This window comes from Solenopsis invicta, chromosome 7 (genome assembly GCF_016802725.1).
Source record: "Solenopsis invicta isolate M01_SB chromosome 7, UNIL_Sinv_3.0, whole genome shotgun sequence".
Taxonomy (NCBI): domain Eukaryota; kingdom Metazoa; phylum Arthropoda; class Insecta; order Hymenoptera; family Formicidae; genus Solenopsis; species Solenopsis invicta.
In genome coordinates this window covers 4,207,986-4,228,408 of record NC_052670.1, presented here as the reverse complement: position 1 = coordinate 4,228,408, position 20,423 = coordinate 4,207,986, and the positions used below count along the sequence as shown (strand labels likewise).

The window sequence follows — 20,423 nt, the reverse complement described above, 5'->3', positions numbered from 1 at the left end:
GTGAAGAAAAGTGATGATAAGGAAGATTTTAAATCATCTTGAAAGCATGCTGTCGTAAAGCATCGTGCCTCTAGCACGCGTCAATTTGCAGTGTCGAGTGAAACCACGTCGTCCTTTACCGTTTGCATTTCGGTGATGGATTGCAAACATTCGTGATAAGCAAACATTTTCCATGGTTTCCGTTAGCATGATGCATCGCTGGCCGCTGACGAACGTCTTTGCATACTATTTCACGTAATTATGTGCAAAATTATCACATCTTTATGAGTGTCTAGGATCCAAAAGAATCGTAAAAGCGCTTCGGGCTGTTTTGCAGCGTTAATTGCTCGATTTTATCCCGTTGATACGTTGTCGGATAACGACAAAGAGACTGTTAGTTAGCACCAATTACTTTCGCGTCATGTCATAATCAAGTGCCTTTGTCTGCAATTAATTATTCGACATTTCGGATATCACAGAAGCGATATCTGTTTGTCGACGCTTTTGCGTTAGAAGATCTATTCTTTATTGGGAAAGATTATTTCTTTCGTTTTACTATTGCTATAAAAATTATTCTATAAATAACAATAATAACACAAGCAAAGAGAGCGAGGCCCATTATTCGAAATTGTAATTAATGCAATTGGTTACAAGCGGAGGATACATGCAGATATTACATTGATTTTGAATTAACAATTGCATTTTATGTCTTGTACCGAATAACCACAAAAATAAAACTACGCTCAGTTGCGCAATTTGTTCATTTTCAATATTGCAGTGGATGCAATTTCCCGCATTTTAGTTAAATAAAAAAAGAATCCAACATTTATCCGCAGGTTAGTCGGTACGTGCGCTTTAACAGCTAATATTTTCAGTTCCATCCTAAATCGTGGACCTTAACTCCTCATGCGTCAACGCAAACATGCGTCGGAGAGCACGGCCTACTCCATAATCCCGGAGTATCTCGCGCAATGTTCCCGTCTAACTATTTTGTTACACGCAGTTTCATCACATCGTCTTCGTCTGGTCTGGCCACTTGAGAGCCTTTCATATATCCCTCCCATCTGCGCCCTCTCCGCGCACGGTGCGCCTTCTCACCTTTTCCCGTGCTCGTCCATGGCTGTCGTCCCGCTCCCACCGCTGTACCGCACAGGATCGTAAAAGGCCGGAATTTCTGTTCAAACATCTGCAAAGCCGCGCTCCGGGGCATCTGAGCCCCTCTAAAGCTTCATACAAATTCATGACGGAGCACCGGGACCGCTCGCACGCCCGCACTATCCTCCAAGTTTTCGGCAGGGTAGGTAGGTACATATGCATGCACGTGCATACGTATCCACAGCCCTGGTATAGTTCGTAATATTATTTAATACCCTTTGCGCGCTTCGCATCAGCGCGGGTATAGTGACAAAATTTTGCGGATTAGTTTCGGCGTTTTATTAATACGTGTCATATCGTCGTTTCCCGTGCGACCGCTTCCGGTACTTTGCTGCACTGGGCAAGAGAAACGAGAAACGTTAGTTGCCGTGGTCGATGGTCGAGTGTCAAGGGGCGAACCCCCTGGAATGGAAAGACGTTGAATGGAGATAAACCGCGATGAATGGAGTTGTTAAGGCTGACTTATAAGCCGATTACCGAAGAGAATGCGAATGCGGAGAAATACATCTTGCAAAGTGTAATCTCGTTGCAGTGATTGAAAATAAAATTGCATTCCGACATACATGAATATGAAGCCGGTCTTTACAGCGTACTTCCATGATTCTTTCACGACTCGAGATCTTTAATAGTTGCAAATATTTGCAAATAGAGAGAAGATGCATGGAAATAAAATGTAATGTAACGTAAAATTTATAATAGCAAACAAATAGAAATTTACCTAACGAAACATACACGCGCGCTCGCGCGTCGAAATCAGGTGCGGAAAGTGTGATAACTATAGAACTAATTTAGCCATGAATATTTATGTCTTGAACATTCTGATGTATCACGAGGGGCTCTAAAATATGCGTGGGAAAGTGCGAGACAAAAAGCGCGTATCGCGCGGTCTCAGAGATGCATATCTCTTGTTTTTTAACGATTCCTGGTCTGTTACTATTATTTTCGTGACGAAATATATTTAAATGAATGGCTTATCGGTAATGTCGTACTTTGAACTTCATCGTTATGTATCGCACAAGTTGACTACTATATTTCATACACGATCAGAGCAGTCGTGCATTCGGATATTCAAAGCATTCTTTGGCTGTCCGTGTGCGTCAACTTTTTATTATATATTATTAAATCCTTTGACCGTTTTTTTTCATACACGCTGGCGTATATTATTTCACAGAGCCTGGCGATTCCGATAGATTTCAGTTTCCGTCGAAACTGTTGCGTGTGTGTCGCAAAAAAAAATATTTTTCAGATGCCTCCAATAATTAATATCGGCAAGAGTCCACATATTTATACCCCTCGCATGCTCTGCCTCTGTAGGCGAGCTTTTATACGGCCGAGTGAAAGTTTCATTGCGAATCGTCCTTAAAAATAACTATCAGTGTTTGCTCAATCCGATGTATCGATTTGCATCCGGGCTTTGAGCTACCCGCTATCTAAATATTCCCGGACTCGTCGAAGAACGGCGGAATACATTAATATCGGATGAGTTGATGGCGAAATGAACTTGTATCGAAAGGACCGGTGCCACCACGATCAAAAACTCATTGCAAATATTTTATCCAACATATTGCATCCGAGGGATCTAAAAGAGGCTTGCTTGAGGCGCATCAATTGATCCGTGTTTTATTTTCATTCCTACGTTTGGTGAACTATAAAATCATCATCGAGTTTTTTATGATTTCTTCCCTCCCGCTTTCTCTTCTTTTTTCTCACTTTTTTTGTTTCTCTTTACGATTTCAGAATTTATTATTAAATTGTATTTCTGATTTTTGCTTTCAACATTACAGCTGTATATCAGTAAATCAGCGTAGAATGTACACAATTTTTTTTACATATACAATATATATTATTCTCTGAAAATTTTTTGCACATAATTGTTTTTTCCGAGTTTGCCGAGTAATACGAGGGTATTATGTACGTGTATATATGTATAATAATACTTCGACAATGAACGTATCCAATTATTTAACATGATTAAAACGCGTTGGTGCGTAGGTGTAAGCAGCGAAATTATTTTTGATACATTGATTAAATCCATTGATTAAAAGCATTGATTAAAATTCAGAATACAAAAAAGCTATTTCGTGAGAAATTTCTCGGCTGAATTGAGGTAAAATGCCACGTCGAAAGAAACGAAATAAAATTTATGAATTTTTCCCGAATTAAAGTGTGCTGCGATATTAAATAATATTATTTCTACCTAAAGTTTGACCTCTTCGTACATCCGATTAAACGTCGATTCTTGACGCGCATCTCAGTAGCAGCAGCGGTCATATGCCGTAATTAATTGCCGAAGCGATTAAACGAAAGTGATAAGGATTCGCGATTACCGTAGCCGTGATAACCGCGAGAAAATCGCACTCAAAGAAATATGTTTTTACGTCCTTCGTCAATATTTTTTTCGCTTTTACGCGCACACGGATATCCGGCCACTCTGTGGCGATCGTTTGCCTCACGGCGCAACAACGGCGGTTTATCGGACGGGTGTTATCATGTCACTTGGCATCCACGGGACCACGCCGCCGCGCCGCTCTCGGATTTCGCGCATTCTCTCAATTATTCGCGCCGATCGATCGGCTGTGCCTTGCTCCCCTCCTGCCAATCGACGGTGTTGCACGCTGCGTTCGACCTACAGTGAATGCAGCACGTGGCAAGGTAGAGCTGGCAGGGCATGTGTCTCGTGAAAGAAACATCGCCGCCCGCTCTAATGGTCGGGGCTTGGTTAATCGCGGACTAGGAGACAAGCAAAGCCGAAGTAAACCGGGGTAAAGATTTATGAGCGCCCCCCACCCGCCGAGGGAGGTATACCGCTGCCGACGATTCACGTGGCTCAAATCTATTCTTATGGCTTGCATCTGTTTCGTTAATTGTCATTATGGAGATTCGCCAAGCCTGTACGATTGACGTTGATTGCTTTTGCGATAATCCGAGGCCCGAGATTAAGTATAGTCGTAAAGGAAGGATATATACGTATAGTTGAGCAAAACTATGCTGCAATAATATGGCTCTCAAATTGTTTCACGGATTGTTGAAATAAAGTTTATTTATTCGCATATTGTTGCCGATCTTCAAGAAAAACCGTATTGAGATTGAGATTTATTAGCAGGAAATATTACGTTATACAAAGAAGTAAATATCATGTCTAAACAAGCAGAAGGGACTCTTCTTCTTTCTATCGGATTCCTGTCGGAAGGAAACTTCTTTCTTAGTCTATCGAATTTCGTTCTCCCATCAATTGCATTATCGGTCAGTAATTTATTACCAAAAAAGTAATCCTCCTTAGATGCAATCTACGCGGGCTACGTGCATTTTACTACGTAATGCGATTAGTGTTTCGAATGAAACTTGTACCAAGTGTCGTAAATCATTTCAGAGTTTACCTGTCAACGCGTACATTGATAGAATATCATTATTGATCTCGCGTATGGATTTACGGATTGCACGCATCAATTTAACAAAATTTTATCGCGCGCAAAGATAAAATATGATCATTATTATAATTTTCACAAGCTGCGAAAGCTCGCGTTTGATTCGCTTTTTTTTAAATTATTAATTTTACGAAGACATGTCGCATATCAATAAAAATTTTAAATTAAAACTTTTTGTTTGTCGCATAACATTATTACTCTAGCAATAATGTCGAATTAATTTGCATTTATTAGCATTTCTCGAGATGCAAACGATTTATTTTGTCTTATAACGGTAATAACAGTAGCTTTATACCGCCAATTTCTTGTCACGGAGTGCCGATCGTTTTACTTTTTCTCTTCCCTCTGTCCTCTATTAACTTCTACCAGTTGTTTCTCCTGTAATAAAGAGCCAGCGGAAGTTTCCTCGTAAATCGTTGTTTGATGTAACGTAGACACGAAGTCAATACATACATCTTCACCGATAATGACATCGAAAATCCTGATCACGCGAGTCGAGTCCTAATAGCCGCGGGCTATTTGCGACAGTTACATGGCGATTTTGCACGAACTCGGTCTAACGGGGAAAAAAAAAAAAAAAAAAATTTAATGGAAAAAAAATCTTCACAGGCGAATAAGTTTGAAGAAAATGGGAGAAGACTCCTAGTACTAATTCTCCATTTCTCTCATTTCGTGACTTATAATTTTACTACAGTCTTATAAAATACAAATCTTGCTGCAAACCTTTGTATCAGCCTAACATAGATATTTGAGGGCATAAATCATGCAGCAATAAAAACGTATTCTGGATTCTTCATCGCTTCGTCGTAGTATTAAATTTCGCTAGGGATCGATACATCTGCACTCAATTTGCGTAATGGGGTCTTTTAGCAATTACATCGTCAGTTGAAATTTTGATACTCCATCTGTCGTGAGGTATTTGATCTTTGCGTGTCAAATTTTAACTCTAAACGTTAAGGGCTGTCTGTACGCGTAGCGTAAAGCTGTGGCTTGCTAAATTTCAAACCGAACTATTTGCATAACTGTCTCCCTCGTTTCGCTCACGAGATAACAAGGATGAAATGTTGCTTACGCGGACCTGTACATACCTGCCCGTTTCCGTGAACTGTATTTGCGCCCTCGACCAAGCTGAATCAATTCCCGCTTCTGGTTTCAGTGCCCCTGTATGATGGCGAGCAATTAAACTTGACGAGGATCACACGCAGCGAAATGGGCGCTTACCTCTGCATCGCGACCAATGGTGTGCCGCCCACGGTCAGCAAGAGGATCACCGTGGATGTCGAATGTGAGTTTGTTGCAAGCATACCGCACATTATTATCGCATTTGTACGTAACAAATATGAGATATGTACATATTCATGATGAATGGCATGCAGCCAGCAATGCGAGGGATACAATGTGACGCGATAATTATAATTTCACGGTGTGCTACATGCTAGATCGGTAATAAACGCTTAATAATGTGGATATTTAATTCAAGGGTTTAGTCGGAATGCGCGAGGTCTTGCAATAATATTATTTTCCGCCTGCGCCGGTTTTAATGATGCAACTATCGCGGTGGCGTGTCGGTGATGATGCTGACAAATTAATAATATGTTTTACGTTAAGAGTATACGCGATAATACAACGTTAAAAAGATTATGAGATAACGATATCGTAAAATATAGAGCAATGCAGGTGTTCCAGAAACTTAATTACTGTAATAAATTATGTTAATTGGATGCGGCAAACTACTGTGATTGTCAGCTCGAAATGTTCATAAAGTATCCTAATTTTCCAGCTTGTTCACGTGTAAAATATACGATAAATACCGGCGCGCGCGTGCTCGCCTACTTCCTCGAGTCGGAGACACCGCGAAAATTAAGGTTCTCCGCTGGCAGACGGCTGGACCGCATCCAACAGCGATTTATCGAATAAATTTTAAACGCGCCGTTATACGCGATCTCCGACGGCGGGGGTCGGTCTTGTATTGTTTAAATTTCATTTCACGAATTGCACAACGCGAGCACACGTGCGCGTGCACACGTTGCCGCCGCCGCTCTGTGCAGCGGCGCACGTGCTCTGCACCGAATACACGTATCAGACAACTAGAGGCAAGGAAGGGTAGATCCGCGGGATCCGCGGGGCGTCGGGGGGAAAAACGCCGTCGGGAAAGCCCCCGGGGAAATACTGGAAGCCGCGCGCAAGCCGTCCCGTCGGCCCTGGTCATTTTTCCCTTTTATGCGTTTCATTCGTTCGTGTCACTTCGTATGCCTGCATCCGCGTGCTGCTGCACGTCGGTGTGCGTGCGCGCGGGCTGAACCCGCATCGTTGTTGAGGGAAGAAGGAACGGTACGTTACGTACGGCGCAGCCCGGGTGGTATCTCGTGAATATTTAGGAGGCGGGGGACATATTTTATTTAGACGAGCGAGATAAAACATCGGTTTTCTGCGCGCGAATGCGCCGCGTTCCGGGTCATAGCGGACGCTTCAGAGATCGTCTTCCTGCGCCCTCAACAGCGTTCCTGCCTTCTCCCTCTCTCCCGCGTCACACACGTGTGTAGGGATTTGCGGGACACCGCATCGCTTTGTAAAAGTTTTAACGTGCGTAATGAGTGTGTACGGGGAAAATTCTTCAACGCGATCTGATTGACGGCATAATTCTTTCGCTTTCCCCCTTGTGTTGTGGCCGGAACGATCGATGGTACGCGAACGTTACAGTTTTTTTTTTTTGTCACTACCTCCGTCAGCATTATACATATGCATACACCTGCAATAATGATAGAGTGATCTATGATGGTATATTAATTTTTTAAACTGTCACACACGGTACACGCTAGTTATACGTATATAGTTCTACGTTGCATCAATTGTATTGATGCTGTCACTTTGATTTATTAATCTTTTCTTTTTTTGTTCAAAAGCGCCTTATAATTTATACACGCGGGACTCATTTTTAGTTTATAATCATTACATGATTTTGCAATAGGTATAGCTATGAAAAAAAATCTGCGCACGTTTCTCTTCTAAATAAACAAGATAATAAGAAAATACGACGCGAATACATTTTGAAGACATATTTAATATTGGGAATTATTTATTGAAATGTAATCTGTAAATGTAATTGGAACTATCATAGAACTATTGTAGTGTGTATACATTACTTATATATCTGGAAATTATATAATATGTATGTACATTTTATATATTAGAATAATGCTTTAAAATCAATGTAGAGTATTATTATGACTTTACTTCGAGTTGAAAAGCCGTATGTGGTGTGTGCTCATTACTTATTCTCATACAGAGGTTCTCCTACATTTTCCTATTTCTGCTCCACTTGTTTGTTTAGTTACATTAAACATTCCGCAATTTTATTCTTCTCTCTCCAGAATTACAATTAAAATTAAATATTAAAAGATTATCATATATACGAATGCGACATAAGTTACGCATTTAAATTTTGTATTTATCTCTTGTAATGTGAAAAGAATGCATAGAGTTTCAGAAGCAAGTATTTTCTTCAAGGGAGAAAAGAGAGAGAGAGAGAGAGAGAGAGAGGGGGGGGGGAAACGGGAAGAGCGCTCGATCAGTGTAATACGTCAAGGTTCTTTTCCGGAATCGGAAGTCTAACAACTACTTGCCGTAACACGTTGTAAACTCTCGACGGAGACATCGTATAAATTCCAACCAGTCGAACATTATACCCACTTACCCAGTTTTCTACGTTGCTCATTATAAAATGAAATAAACAGCGGCGTAATGAGCAAGAGATAACAAACTGAATTTATACATCGAGTATATTTGTGCTTTAACGTATATAATATGAATCATTATACTGCAGTTCATTAGTTCGATTACGCAATATACACAGAAATGAAATCTGCGTGAGCCAATAAAATTATATCCCACGAACTCAGCTCGCAAATTGCACTTTATCTGTAAACGCTTATTTAGCTCGGGTCAAGCCTCACGTTTATGGGACTATGGGAAAGAATTTACTCCGAGTTTTCAAAAGAGAGTTCGCTGACGATAAACCCGACGGTCCCGGGCACTGTATATTCAATCTAGCGACAACGACGTCGTGTTGACACAACGATCTTTTTAAACTTTCGCCGACAATCGGACAGTTGTGTAGTACACGGCTCGTATGTCACATGCCCGTTTTCAGCGTGCCGGTCGTTGCAACGCGAGCAAAATTGTGCCGCTGCATAAAGCATAGTGGGGCGGCGCGGCGGGAGGAGGAAAACGCTGCGGATACGGGAACATAATTCGGCTGGCATGTTGCAACCGGCGGCAGGGAGCTTCCATGCGTCATCTCTGCAAGTAGTAACCTACTTCATCAGGCATGTTGATGAGACGTGCACGATTTAGCGAGTTGACTTTTTTACTCCCTACATTTTCACTCTGCCTACGTTGCGGTTTCGGTACACGCGACAATTCACGCCGGTGCGCGAGCGTGATAAGCGACTCGGGAGCGCCTGCCGCTTGCCGCAATGAGAATATGATATCCTTTCTTTTTCAATTGACCGTGTAATTACGAGTACGAGTCGCGGCTGAGTCACGATGAGATCCCGCGATAGGAGCATAATTGACGGCCCGCTATTTGCATCTATTATAAAAAGCTGCGTGCATTCGAAGTACGGCAATAATAAATGGCCGCGAAATGTAAACTGTGCAATTTTGCTCCCGTTAATAAAGGTTCGAGAGAAACATTTTATATTATAAGTTAATTTACGAGAACACTTTGAGAATCGTAATGGACAATAACTCGATTGAGATTGCACAGAAATGATTTTGATTTTTAAACAAGATTGTTTGGCTGCCGAATAAAAGCTCATTATCACATTACGACAAAATGTAATCGCAGTCTTTTTTCTTCCAGTTGAATTTTAGAAATCTCTTTCTGTTTCAATTTTATTGCAGAGTTAATTTTATGCGTAACATTTTTTTTTTACATAATATTATATTCAACAGAGGCACAGGTGTGGTTTGTGCTTTCCGCACGAACTTGAAATATGCAATGCCTTTCTTGGTCTAATTGATAGTGACAAAAAGTGCCTGGCAGGATGACGAGCAACGATGCGCACGATGAACAATGTACATTCGTAGAGTCATGATCACCTGACCATGCCTGTACATCAGCGTAGTCCGCGGCGTTGCATCCCGGCTTACCACAAATCCACAAATTGCCACCGTTGACTTTAATTAATGCACACTTCTCCCTATTTCCTACCATCGATTACGCCTACATCTGCCGTATTCAGATTCAGCTGCGTTACGCTTCTATGTATCTCTCTGCCTTGCGTTGTCCACAGATGGAGAGTGCGGCCAGCGTGGAAGGTTTAATTGCGAATGTCGCTTCATTAAAAGTATTTATTAAAATTGTTATCCACTCGTACGCATTGTACGAGTTGAACTCCAAGTTCAACATTCTTTCGATCTCGACGACAATGTTTTCCTTCCTCGACGAAGATCGCTGTGGCCGATCTTCTGTGGCGAAGGAAGAAGGCGAAAATCGAAAAGAATTCACGATATATCGTCGGCTTATCCGGAACACATTGGATATGGCTCTCCTCGTTAGAGGGTATAACGAGCTCTCGACACTCGGTGTCGTTTTACACCGACGCCCGTCTATGAACGCATTATTATTCCCTTATTGTATCATACAACCCGCTGGCGGAGTTTGCAACTTTAATTTAACCCGTTACCAAAGCGCACGCCTGCCACCAACGTCGTCGCGTATACGAGCGCGCATCCAACGTTGGATTAATTCGAAACGAAGAAGAAGCCGTTTCTGGTTTAGTTGCTGAGTTAGAAAATTGTTCGTCCGGAATGGAGCGGTGGGGTCCCGCGCAGTGCGAGCGAGGAATACGAAGGGTGTAAAGACGGAACCGCTGCGACATCGCGCAGCGACGTCGTCGTCTCGCGCGGCCTTAACTCTTCATTGCGTAACCTTAACGCCAGCGTTAGACTTGTAACCATAATAGACTTTGTTCCCAACTCGTTTTCCCGCGACGCATTTTGCGGAACGCCATCCTGGAAAGTACAAACTTGATCCGTCATGTCTGTATTACGCGAAAACTCGATGTTACATCGCGGAATCTTTAATTTCATCGCACAACGATTGCGAATAATTAAGAAACTACGTACCCAGACGCGTATGTTTCATTATCACGCGATTGTCACATATATTTTATACATACACGCAAAGAACAGTTTTGCTAAAATACCTGAAAATGTAACTGAATAGTGCATCGATTCCGATTTAGACGGCATAAAAAGTTTCGACATTCTCGCAGTCAGCTTGACATCGTCCCACATAATTATTTTTAGATCTGTATTCGGTTAAATTTTTAGAAGCTTTACCAAAATTATTCTTTTGGGAGTATTTGTAGCAATGATTTAAAATAACAAAATTTCTCATGTCGGTGATGTCTAAATATGTATATGCATCTTGTTATAAAGTTACGTGTTTCTCGCATACAATTTGTTAGGTTTTTTATTTCTTTTTTTACAAATAATATAATGCATCTTTTTCACGATTAAAATCGATTAAGACCCTTTTAATAGACAATCTTTTTTGTATGCATTTTAACACTTGCTCAAATGGGACGATAATACGGATAGAAAATCGATTTGAATTTTTTTCACTGATAAATAAAACCGACGTAAAACAAAATGTAATAAATCTTTCTTTAATGTGTTTCAGTTTCTCCAATGATCTTTTCTCCAATGATCTTCGTGCCGAATCAGCTTGTCGGTGCGCCAACTGGCACCAACGTAACGATCGACTGTCACACAGAAGCTTATCCCCGTGCCATGAGTTACTGGTTTCTGGGAGATGAGATGATTCTCTCCAACGAGAAGTACTCCACGAATATCATGGAGAACAGCTACCGCGCGCACATGAGACTCACCATCAGGAACTTGACAGCGAGTGACTTCGGTAGCTACCGGTGCATTAGCAAAAACTCGCTCGGCGAGACGGAGGGATCCATCAGATTATACCGTAAGCTGACGTGCATTTTCTAGCCCCGTTCGTGTCTGGACAAACAATTTTTTTCTGACCGCTATCGTTATGCATCTACCGCCACGGTTGTGTTTGCTATACGGGGATATTATAGCGCGACGCGGACGTGGTTCGCGACGTGAATAATTTAAAAGTGAAACGACTTTCATAAATCGTGAATTCCTCAAGCCTTTGTTTAATTTCGCCCGAGTCGAAGATTTATTTAAAGCCGAGAGTCGATGTTAGCAGTAAATCGGCACGGTTAAATCGCCGAGAGAGGAAATGTCTCATGCCCATCCTCCCGTTATATCCGCGCCGGCCCCGTGCAATTCCCGCCGCTCGGAGATAAGATGACCCCAGTTAAAATATGAATAAGGCGGCGGAGTTCGAGTCAAATTTATTGGCCGATATTTAAGAAGTTATACGACGTCATTAAAGACGAACGATTTTTATTTCAGCTATTCCGAAGCCATCGGCAGCACCGAAGGCAACGGAGATCAAGAGCAGCGCCAACAATGAAGGTGAGAGAATCTTATTGAATATATGCATTCTGACGACTCGAAAATCGATAGTTACCGGCGGACGATCTTCTAACAATTCCCACGCGCGAAGGCAAACTCATTATCCACATTTTATTCCCAAATCGTAGAATCTTAGAGTGCTTTCTCACCTCCTTCGTTATATTCAATCGCGTACGAAAAAGCGACGCCACGGATGCGTCTACCTTGCAAAAAAGAAAAGAGTAACGTAAACCAGGGAAACCGGATGCGAAAAAAGGGCGATCTAAATTGAAGCGACGTATCACGTAACGAATAAATAATAAGTCACTTCTTTGAACTTTGACGTTATCGTTTAAATATACGTTGAGAGAACGGTAACTCGAGAATATTTATCTTCCTTTTAAATTTTCCTGAAGAATGTATTTGAGAGGCTTAGGTCGAGCAATAGGGATCGTGTTCTTCGAAGAATTTGCTCGGGTGTTTCGCATCATACGAATAAAGTACAATGTTTCTAGAGTTACAGTCCTTTATATTAGGCTCGCAGAGGGCGCGCATTGGCGCGTCTATGTATTATTAAAGCGGGGCGAATAACTTGGGCAGATGCCTAGGTCAGGTCCCTGTGGTTCTGCTGCCTCGCTGTTCTCCACCCTCCCCTTCTCAACCTCGCGAAACCAATCTCAATATACTGCATTATTAACGCCATACAAGGCTCGGCCACGACGGTATTACCGCCATTAAGCTTCGCAATTTTACCGTACCGGCACCGCCGGCCGCTAGGTGGATTATCGTTATTTCGAAGCGTCTACGGGGAGAAGCTGACCGTGTACGAATGAATAACTGTTATTCGCGAATTTTCGCGTGAGCAGGAGGCGCGGTGTTGCTCGGTTTCCCGATATTGATGTCGCCACGGCTGAATTTTCTCGCGACTCAACGATCGTAAAAGCTTGGAAGATCGTAACTGAGATTTACGAGCGTTGAAGGCGTAAGTCCGACGCGCGATTTCTTTGCGGAGCCGGCGCGCGGGCGCGGCGCGACCGTACGTGCAAATAATGGTAATCGAAAACGCTTCTTCCGATGGAGACGTCTCGCCGCGCGAGTGGAAGCGTCGTCGTAACTCCGACGTATCCATTTTCTCCGGCTAATGCAATTTACCGTATTAACGACTCTCAGCCGTAGATGCACATACTTCGCGCGAGCGAGACGAGACAGCGCCTCCACTATAATGTATGGCCTCGACTACTGATTAAATATTACGAGAAACTTTGGCGAAATCGGCAAGGGACGCGTCTCTCTCTCCCCTTCTCTCTCTCTCTCTCTCTCTCTCTCTGTCTCTCTCCCTCTCGCGCGCGTCTCCGAATCAATCTTAATACTACGGGGTTATTAATGACCTAGTCGAGGTATGCAATAACTCACGAACACGACGTTAAATGCCTAGCAGTTTCCAATGGGACTGCCGTTCGTCTTATCTGCGCAGATAAGATTACGCCATTTGGACGGAACGATCCGCGATTCGAAATGCAAAATGCACGCGACGACGTATCAAAAGTCATCTGAGAGGGAGAAAAAGGTGATGAACTGAATATTCGATTCCAGTGAAAAAGTAATTTTGCGTAAAAGACGTAGATAAAAGGGAAGTGAAAATAATAAGGGAGTCAATAAATATTTTACGAAAAGCGTAATAACTCTTATAAAATCGTTTGTCGCGTTTTTCAGTAAATTAAACCATTAAACGGTGTATACAACTAATTTGATTTTATTATGAAAAATTATGTTGATCTATGCCAAGATTTTCATTACGTTTATATGCGGCATAAATCAAGATTTACTTTTCTAGCTTGTTCAAATCAGAGAACGCAGATTTTAATTTTATATTGCAATATTACATCGGTGGCTTAACCAGTGACCTAATTAAGCGCATTTAAAATTCAATTACTGACGTCGCTGCGAGGTACTAGGTGGGATGCACACAGCACAGAGTGAGATTGCATTGTTGGCGGTGGTACGATCTAGATACTAGAGTAGCATTACCGTTCTCAAAAAAGAGAAGATCGCGAAATTATACCAAGAATCTAATTTTCCAAAAAGCACTTGAACAGTCTGTTAGGTGCACAATTTTCATTTGCGATTCGAAACTTCTTTTCAAGATTCTTAGAGTCTTATTTCTGCTGATGAGTATAATTGTCTTTTATACGATCCCTTTTTTCTGATATATCAAGAAATGTATTAAGTAATATTATTTGTATATATGATCTCTTCAAGCGCAACTTTTTATAATCTTTAGTTTTATCTTTTTTATTTTTTAAACACAATTTAAAAAACGTATGCGCAAAATAAATTTATATTCGCAAGAAAACAAGTTAAAATATCACAGTTAGTATTTTAATAAAAATAAATATTGAAAATTTTTTATCAATTTTAATGCTGAGCAACATATTGTTTTGCATTTTCTGTTTGCGTACCGGAAATAAAGAAAATTTCCGTTAAGAGAGAGAGAGAGAGAAAAAAAGAGAGAAAGAAAAAGAGAGAGAAAGAGAGAGAGAGGGGAGAAAGCGACTTGATTTTATAAATTAATAATGAGCCATCTGCATCTCGAGTTAAAGTAACCTTGGTTGAATGTCAAATAGATATGAAATTATCTTATCCTTTGTTCTCGGATTAAATAAGTCTTGTAACAAAAAGTTCAAAGTTAGTTCATGGAGAATATATGCAATGTTTAATAATTCCTGTATACCAGTTATCTTACCTACATGTCACTTATCGATCCAGCCAATTGTAATTAATTAAAGATCGGTAAGACCAAAATTATTTCTGGCATTATTACGTCGTATTACACTTTGGTATGAGATATTTTACATACGAGATCACCGTTAAAAAATACAATTAACTATTGCATGCATTAAACGTTAATATCGTATTCAGAAAAAGGCAAAGATAAAAATTCCACTTTTTGGTTATTGAGAGACAAAATATACTAAAATGTATTATACAAATTATAAATTTGTCACTTGTTCTTTTCCTTTAAGGTGTTTTTAAAATAATGTCTATCGTAAAAAGAACATAATGAATTCGCAAGTTATGATACATTTTGATATATTTTAAATACGATTTTAAAGTATATCTTACGAAATTATTATATTTTTGAACGAAGTTATTAATATTTTTATAATGTTTAGAAAATTTTATATTTTGTTAAATAAATGTAAAATAATTATTCCTCAATTATTTCCAATTATTCCTTATTAAACATAAATTTCTGGGTAAAATTTATTTTGTACATATATCGATATATTATTTAGATATATATCTAATTGAAAAAAGGGAAATTATTTACAGATCTCAAATTTTTCTTTTTCCATTTTATTATCAAATCATAGAAAATTTCTTTGTGTATCGCAATTTGTATATTAAAACTGCAGATCAATCTCTATTAAGCAGAGTTACAAAGAGAATGTTTTATTTCAAAAAATAAAATTATTTACAGATCTCAAATTTATTATCGAGTCATAAAAAATTTCTTTGTATATCACAATCAGTTTATAGATTAAAATTGCAGATCAAACTCTGTTAAGCAAAATTACAAAGAGAACGCTTTAATTAAAAAATATATAATTGTTTATAGATTTTAAATTCTTCTCTTTCGATTTTATTATCGAGTCATAGAAAATTTCTTTGTGTACCACAAACAATTTATATATTAAATTTGCAGATCAAACTCTGTTAAGCAGAGTTACAAAGAGAATGTTTTAATTAAAGCTTCGTTATAGATTTTTTGTCGTTTCGATATAAATCTTCAAATTCAAAATAGATAAAATTATATATAAAGAAGAAAAATATCTTTTTACCAAAGTTGTAAAGACTTCCAACTATTTTTTATTTTAAGTGCATTTTGCAAAGGATTCCTCAATTGAAAAAAAATGCGATTCTTCTAAAAATATTTAACGAGCAATGTCATTTCTGGAAAACGTGTAGGAAACCGTGCAACTGCGACTTTGATAAATCGAGGATCAAAACTATTAATATCGCCATCTCGGCATTCTACTTTTCTCAACTGCACTGGCGAATCTGTTTACCTGTCTTCTTCCTCTGCCCATCCTTTCTTTTCGCCTGTTTTCTGTCTTCGCGAAACAAATTTCTCTTGACGCTTGCCGCGGCACTTTGGAGGTGTCGCGAGAGACTCTTAAATTTTCAACGAGTTATTTCGAAACTTTCTAAACAAGCCCGCGACGCACGAAAGGGCAACAAAAGGACGCTAGGCCGAATGAAATATGAGCCCCGTTGTGATTGCTTCGCCGGCGGAAAAGAGAATGTTAACGGGTGTAGATATTCGTAGGACATTGCGCGGCGGTACGTAGACGTAAATATAAGGATGCACCCACGTGCTTTCGCGGCAGGTGACCTAGAAGCTACCATATTGTTGCGGGGTCGTGAAGAAGCTGCGAAGCGAAGTTTGTTCGAGGCGTATTTAAACTTTTATTCGAAAACTTTTTAGTGCCCAACTTAGAGACTGGCTGGGTTAAAAGGTCGCTTGTTTGCAAACCAGAAAGACTGTAGGGTTTAACGAAGAAAGAAAGAGAGAGAACGGAGAACTGTTGGGTGGGGGGTGGAGGAGAGATAGGATTGTGCATGGAGGGTACATTATCAGCCTAACCGCCGTAGCAGTAGAATGCAGAATTCAGTCGAGTGAAAGCGACTCAAGAATAGGCAGAGCTCGAGGGAATTAATTAAGAAACGTTCGTACGCGGGCCGAGAGTTTAAACAGTTTTCTTAGTACCTCTAATTTTTTCTTACTAATTTTTACACTTCTGAGATGTTTCGTATCACCACGTAGCCAAAACTATCGCAATCTCATAAAACAAATACCGAGAATATTTAATTATTACTGTTTTCGTTATATAAAATTTTTATTCAACAATCTGTATTATTGTCTCAAAAAAGAAAATTGTAAAATTAATACTTTTATAACAATTTATGATGAAACTTGAGGCTAAATCGAACATTCTCAAATTTTTCTAGTAGCCGGAATCGCGTGAATGTAATTCATATACTTCGAATGACTTCGCGCCATAGTTTTCAAGATCATATCGAAGAACGACGCGCATGGGACCGCGAACGATGGTAGTTTGAATAATCTTCCACGATTATGAGGAACGAAATAAGCGTCAAAGCATCTTGCTACTAAGTCGCAGAGAACGGGTCTCCGCGCAGTAGAAGTATACAGGCCCCGTGGTGAATATCAACTTGAATTACACCCCGGGTTGATACGCATTGTACAGAATTATCGTGTAAGTAAAGTTTCAATCTACTACCAGCAAAGGATGCGACTCTCCCGGGATGTACTTTCATATTTACAAAGATAAGACGCTGGCGCGTCGAGTATAATCTTATATTGTTGACAATATAATCGAATTAGACGTGGCAGACGCAATGTCTTATGGGAAGAAGTTTGTTAAACATGTGATTATGCCGCCAAGGAAGTATAATCATATTACTTAGCAAAGTAATTACAACTAAAATAAATTAACGGCAGCCATACCTTTTGTCCTAATTTGTAACGGTTCGTTCGCAATTGTTTATATCTTAATTAAATATTTGTCACTTCTAACAATATAACGTCAATATTTGAGAACGGAAAGTATCATTGTTACGTTTTTTGTCAGGTTACAATTTTGTCGACGAACTTTACTTTACTCCATGAAATAATCTCTTTTTTTTATTTACTTAAAACTTACTCAAGAAGTAACAGCTCAAGTCAGATGATTATTGCAACTGTCAACATCAAAAGTAAAAAAAATTGATCTGCTTGTAAAAATATTATAAATTACTCTTAAGAGTCATATAATAATCGTATTTAGATTGAATGAAACTCCGTGTTAAACGGTAACTGGTTAAAGTAGACGCGTAGAAGATTACAGGCATTTTCCACGATCTTGTTTTTGCGAGATTCTCTCGTGAGAAGGCATTTTGTTCAACGGAACGTCCGTCGACATCGAACGCAACAAGTTGAACTTGGCTCGTTTTCAAAGAAGCCCGTAGAATTCATCAAACGTGCTCGCGCGCATATGTTTTCTGCCGCATCTATTATAAATTAAATTTAGCTTGTTAGAAATGACGGATCGGCCAGGAGCACAGCTACCATGTGGCAATAATAAAAAGCGTGAAGCAACCGTATACATGTATACAGGGATAAAATGATCGAGGAGACATCGATCATTTTATTCCTCTATCTTGTTATAAACGTGTAGAAAGAAGAAATGTATTACAAATTAGAATTTTAGTAAATGTTAATGTAATTAGACGTTAATAGTTTGGCTGTTTTAATTTATATGTTTATTTTCAAAGTTCTTATGTTTATTATTCAACATTAACTAAGTATGTATTTCACAGTGATAACTTACTTAAAAATATAAATGGAGCACTTAAGGTCATAAATGTAGAATATGAAGAGATACAGAAAAGAATTAGTTTTAAAACCCTAATCTAAAGTCTAAAAAGTTTGAACCTATGTAACATCTATGCTCACTTGTAATACATAATTCGCGTTACACCGCATCGGCAAAATTTCTGTCAAATTCCGCGTTTTGATACTGCGGCCTTGTATGGTGTAGAATAGTGCGCATAATATTTCACATACGCGATAAAATCAAATGCAGGAACGGGGAACACGGAAGAAAGAGAAAGAGTGGAGACGAACTGGACTGGATTATTGGCGAATGTAAAAAAAAAGGAGGCAAACAGGAGAGTGCCTGGGTTAGATGAGAAAGGTCCTAATCTATTTTCAGGACGACCGAGCACGCCACCGCCAGCAAAAAGGCTGACCACCGTGTGGCCCTCGTCGTACAACCCCTACTATCCGAAAAGGACAGAGAGACCACCTCAACCGAGTGAGGAGAGGGTCGAGAGGCCCGAGCAGAAGCTACGTGGTGGCGAAAGTACAGGTGAGGCTTGCATTCTCTCACCAGGCCCTCCCTGCTTTCCCGTTTCTTCTTCTAATTATGGCTGCCCCTTTTAAGCGCCTCTTTCGTTCGCGTCCTAGCATCATTCGACCTCCTCCTGCTTTCGCGGCACCAACCTGGTTTCAGAAATAAGATGTAAGCGATATCATGCGCTATTCTGCACCATGCACCCGGACATGCAGGCCGTCGCAAAAATCATAAACCGCACGTGTATTCCGAGATAAATCACCTCGTTAGAGCAGCGCACAAAATTTATCAATGTCGGAAATAACGAGAATGATTGTAATATTAATACATTATAAACACGAACAGAGAAAAATTCGTAGCTGCGACAGAAATATATCTGTCTTTGCTTAAGAAGAGATAGAGATATATCTTTGCCCTTTTTTTTAGGATGCAGTTACTTCATATGTGCATGTCCGCCATATTCGTAGGGCTGAAAAAGAGATATATCTCTGTCCGACAATATTGACTGCACTTTATGTACACTGGCGAGATATAGGGATGTCCCAGATATACAGAAAAATATTTTAAAAGCAAATTTATCAAACTGGATATCTGAAAGCGATCGTAGTCCAAATTTTTAGCATAAATTACAATATTTACTATGAAAAATGAAAGGATTTTTGTGTTTAGGGAATTAAGGTCTCATGCATCTAAAAATGGAGCTGCGACATACTTCGGACAATGTAGAATCTATAAGACTTTCTAATCAAAAGATCCATTTAAAGATTCGAGATCCATAAAGTAATTATCACCGTATATATATCTTCCTCTCTCTGCTTTTCTCGGTGTTGTGATAAGATGCAGTCGTGACAAAGCTCGAAATATACGAATAGGCGCTCCGATCGTTAACGTGATAACGAGCTTTAGCGAAATGGCCTGAAAAGCCATTTCGTTCCGCCGCTATTAAATTCAGGCTGGAAGCGTAGCGTGCCAGGACGGAACCCTTAATAAGATGTTTACTCTTTAATGACTAATGTAGGCATCGTGATTATACTAACCAGCAGTAAATAAAGCGCTACATTCAGTTCTTATAATTTGCTTATTTGCCCAATTTTATTCTCTTTTGTTTAGAATTATTCTTATCACTTTTTCTCTCACTCTCTCTCTCTCTCTCTCTCTCTCTCTCTCTCTCTCTCTCTTTCATGAAGCAGAATTGTTTATAAGATAATTTCATATATAAGATCACAATGAGCGCAAGCAATGCAGAATTATGGCAATTCGATTTTTACGAGTATAACTTTAAAAGTGCAGAGTAGTTTCGTAAACAATTCTTTTTCATTTCTTCTGTTTTACATAATTCTTCGAGTAAATTGAAGACTTCACGAATTCATAGACCGAGTCGAATTTACATTTCTATAATAGAATCGCTACGGGTTGTTTGCGTTAAATTCGGTGAGATTAATTACGCTTTCAA

General features: G+C 39.7%; 1 protein-coding gene and 1 long non-coding RNA gene across 15 annotated transcripts in view; one reads left to right on the top strand and one right to left on the bottom strand.

Moving 5' to 3' along the window:
* Positions 1-20,423, bottom strand: part of LOC105199947 — a 299,693-nt gene that overhangs the window by 162,676 nt on the left and 116,594 nt on the right. The window lies entirely within an intron of this gene.
* LOC105199945 (lachesin) overlaps positions 1-20,423 on the top strand; it is a 269,609-nt gene that overhangs the window by 221,555 nt on the left and 27,631 nt on the right. For 11 of the 12 annotated variants that reach the window (XM_039451646.1, XM_039451643.1, XM_039451645.1 and 8 more), the window contains 4 exons: positions 5,716-5,844; positions 11,251-11,550; positions 12,009-12,071; positions 18,830-18,985. In XM_039451646.1, coding sequence (XP_039307580.1) covers positions 5,716-5,844; positions 11,251-11,550; positions 12,009-12,071; positions 18,830-18,985 — 648 coding nt within the window. The remainder of the gene's footprint in view (positions 1-5,715; positions 5,845-11,250; positions 11,551-12,008; positions 12,072-18,829; positions 18,986-20,423) is intronic. The other variant, XM_039451647.1, reaches the window with a different exon arrangement.